General features: G+C 37.9%; 1 protein-coding gene across 1 annotated transcript; it reads right to left on the reverse strand.

The window, feature by feature from the left end:
* Positions 1 to 217: 217 nt before the first annotated feature.
* Positions 218 to 1,129, reverse strand: LOC100943622 (olfactory receptor 4A5-like). The gene has a single exon (XM_003802380.1). It carries the CDS (start codon positions 1,127 to 1,129, stop codon positions 218 to 220), a length of 912 nt encoding a protein of 303 aa, XP_003802428.1.
* Positions 1,130 to 4,068: the final 2,939 nt, after the last annotated feature.

Raw genomic sequence — 4,068 nt, forward strand, 5'->3', positions numbered from 1 at the left:
ACCTGTGCCTGTAGAAATTCTCTATTAGATTGATTCTAATCTCAAAAGATAAGTGATTCCGCTATTCTGATGACTTTGTATAAATGAAGAGAAGTATCCCCATAGAAGTCACTGAATTGACTAAATTAATCATCATTAGAATTTACTGCCTTTATGTTTCCTTAGAATGGGTAATAAACATGGTCAATGTGAAGGACATTCTTATTCTATCTATAGTTCACTTTTTACAACAGAGTTTTCCCATAGAACTTTTTATTTCTGAATTTCTCAAGCTATAGATTAAAGGATTCAACATGGGAGTGATAACTGCATAAAATACAGTGATGAATTTATCAATAGGGAAGGTGGACACAGGTCTAACGTATATGAAAATACAGGGAACAAAGAAGCAGACAACCACAGTGATGTGGGAGATACAGGTAGACAGGGCCTTACGTTTCCCTTCCTGACTGTGAGTTTTAAGGGATCTTAGGATGACTCCATAGGAGATAAGGAGAAGGATAAAGACAACTGTGCACATTGCTCCACCATTGGCAACCACAGTGAGACCTAGAAAGTAGGTGTCTGTGCACGCAAGTTCCAGTAATGGGTACATGTCACAAACAAAGTGATCCATGACATTGGGGCCACAGAAAGGAAGACTATACATAAAAACAATTTGAACCCCAGAGTGCACAAAACCTCCAGCCCAGGCCACCACCAACAGAAGGATGCAAACTTCTCTTTTCATGATGGTCAAGTAGTGTAGAGGCTTACAGATGGCCACATAACGATCATAGGCCATCACCACTAGAAGGAAGACCTCAGCTCCACCAAATAAGTGCTCTGTAAAGAGCTGACCCATGCAAGCTAGGAAGGAAATTGTTTTTTTATTACAGAGTAAGTCTACAATTAATTTGGGTAAAGTGGCGGTGGAATAAATAGCATCAATAAGTGACAGAGAAGCCAAGAAGAAGTACATTGGGGAGCCCAAGGAGGGGCTCTTGATGATAGTGACCACGATGAGCAGGTTGCCCACCATTGTCACAACATACATGAGTAAAAACATTACAAATAATGCTTTCTGCCCATCAGGATCTTGAGTAAGTCCCAGGAGGACAAATTCAGTGACATTGTTACTCTCTCTCATTTATTCTTCTGTAAGGTTTGTGTTGTCAGAGCTGAGAGTTTAGGGGAAGAGGACCTGGAATGAAAATGTGAACAGGGCTGTGAACACATCCACAATGTCTTGGAGCACATCTTTTTCTTATCTTCAACAATATACGTTTTGTATGTACAACTGAGTCCTCCTCTAAAATTCACAGTAGAACTTTCTCCACATTTCCATTTCTCCCCAGATGATTTTCTTTGTAATTCTCTCCACTTCATCTTTACTTATACTAAAATTCCTTCTTTTTTTAAGAATAGAGTCTCACTTTGTCACACCCGGTAGAGTGCTGTGGTATCATATCTCACAGCAACCTCAAATTCTTGGGTTCAAATGATCCTCTCACTTCAGCCTCCTGAGGAGCTGGGACTACAGGCACCTGCCACAACACATGGCTATTTTTTTTCATTTAAAGACAGGGTGTTTCTCTTGCTCAGGGTGGTCTAGAACTCATAAGCTCAAGCAATCCACTCACCATGGCTTCCCAAAGTACTAGAATTACAGGTGTGAGTTACCATACCTAGAATATACTAAAATTCTTAATAGACTTTTACATCATCCTGCTTTTTGGCAATTCTGAATTGAATTAAAGTAACTTGTGATTATCATCAATAATCACATTAGCAACTAATACTATTTTTCAAAACAGTTCAGGTTAGCTCAGTAGTAAGGAAGGATTAGACATTGAAAAGACAAAAAAGGAATAGTGAAACATGGTTTTATTTACTGTTTATGTACTACGAGTGCTCAAAAATAGGACTTCAGTGTCCAAATTCTAAAAAGGGGAATCCTTGAGTGAAAATTCCAAGTTCAATATGACAGTTATTTTCTGAGTTTAAGTACAAGACTGTCTCTGTTATATCATTGGAAAGTAATGAGGCTGAACTAGAAAATATCTAGAACTATCTATGTCACTATTATTACAGCCCAAATTTATTAATTCTCCTAATCTTTCTTTTCATTTCTCATGTTTTTTTTTTTTTTGTTGTTGTTAGAGTGCTGTAGCATCATAGCTCACAGCAACCTCAATCTTTTGGGCTCAAGTGATTCACTTGCCTCAGCCTCCCAAGTAGCTGGGACTACAGGTGCCCACCATAATGCCCAGGTATTTTTTTAGAGATGAAGTCTCACTCTCTCTCAGACTAATCTTGAACCTGTGAGCTTAGGCAGTCCACCCACTTGGGCTTCCCAAGTGCTGGGATTACAGGTGTGAGCCACTGCACCTGGCCCTCATTTCTCATATTTTATACTAAAAAAAATACCTCACACTTATAAATCAGTAGCTTTTATATATGCCAATAATAGTCAAGCTGAATATATAGTCAAGGACTCTATTCCTTTTACAGTAGTGCCGAAGAAGATGATACCTGGGAATTTATCTAACAATGGATGTGAAAGAGCTCTATAATGAGAATTATGAAACCCTAAGAAAAGGAATGGGTGAAGAGGTTAACAAATGGAAAAACATACCATGCTCATGGCTGGGAAGAACCAACATTGTTAACACGTTCATAGTACCCAAAGCAATGTACAGATTTTATGCAATACCTATCAAAGCATCAATGTCATACTTCAAAGAAATTGAAAACATAGTATTCATTTTTATTCATTTTATGTGGAATCAGAAAAGACCTCAAGTAGCCAATGCATTACTTAAAAATAAAAACAAATCAGGAGACATCATGTTACCAGACTTCAGATTATATTATAAATCTATAGAGATCAAAACAGCATGGTACTGACACAAAAATAGAGATGTAGATATATGGAACAGAATAGAGAATCTAGAGATGAACTCAAGCACATATCATCATTTGACCTTTGTTAAGCCTAACAAAAACACTCATTGGGGAATAGATTCTCTATTTAACAAATGGTGCTGGGAGAACTGGATAGTGACCTGTAGAAGACTGAAAGTGGACGCCCACCTTTCACCTTTAACAAAAATTGATTCTCAGTGGATAAAAGATTTAAAATTAAGACATGAAACTATTAAAATAATAGAAGAAAGTGCAGGGAAAAATTTTGAAGTTATTAGCCTGAGAAAATATTTCATGAGGGGGACCACCCCCTGGCATTTGAAGCAACACCAAAAATATAACACTGAGATCTGATCAAACTAGAAAGCTTCTGCATAGCTAAGGGCACTGCAAGTGAAGAAAACAGACAGCCTTCAGAGTAGAAGAGAATTTTTCGGGTTATGATTTGGACAAAGGCATGATAACTGGAATCTATAGAGAACTCAAATTTATCAATAAGAAAAAAATAAACAACCCCATATCTTTGTGTGCAATAGACTTAAAAAGAAATGCCTCTGGAGATGATAAGCTAACAAACACATGAAAACAATGCTCATCAGGCTTGGCACCTATAGCTCCTTGGCTAGGGTGCTGGCCACATACACTGAGGTAAGTGGGTTCAAAACCGGCCCAGGCCTGCTAAACAACAATGACAATTGCAACAAAAAAGTAGCTAGGCATTGTGGTGGGCATCTATAGTACCAGGTACTTGGGAGGCTGAGGCAAGAGAATCACGTAAGCCCAAGAGTTAGAGGTTGCTGTGAGTTGTGACACCACAGCACTCTTCCGAGGGCAACATAGTAAGACTTTAAAAAAAAGAAAAAGAAAAAGAAAAAAGAAAAAATGCTCATCATCTTTAATTACCTGAGAAATGCAAATAAAAACCACTTTGAGATACACCTAACTCTGGTAAGATTAGCTCACATCACAATCTCAAAACTGCAGATGTTGTTGAGGACATAGAGAGAAGGGAATACTTCTACATTGCTGGTAGGATTGCAAACTAATACAGCCTTTTTCTCAAGGAACTGAAAGTTGACCTTGCAATTTGATCTTGCAATTCCATCACTAGATACCTACCCAGTTGAACAAAAATTATTTTATAACAAAGACATTTGCACC

This window comes from Otolemur garnettii, unplaced genomic scaffold (genome assembly GCF_000181295.1).
Source record: "Otolemur garnettii isolate 467f Iridium unplaced genomic scaffold, OtoGar3 scaffold00247, whole genome shotgun sequence".
In the NCBI taxonomy this organism is placed as follows: domain Eukaryota; kingdom Metazoa; phylum Chordata; class Mammalia; order Primates; family Galagidae; genus Otolemur; species Otolemur garnettii.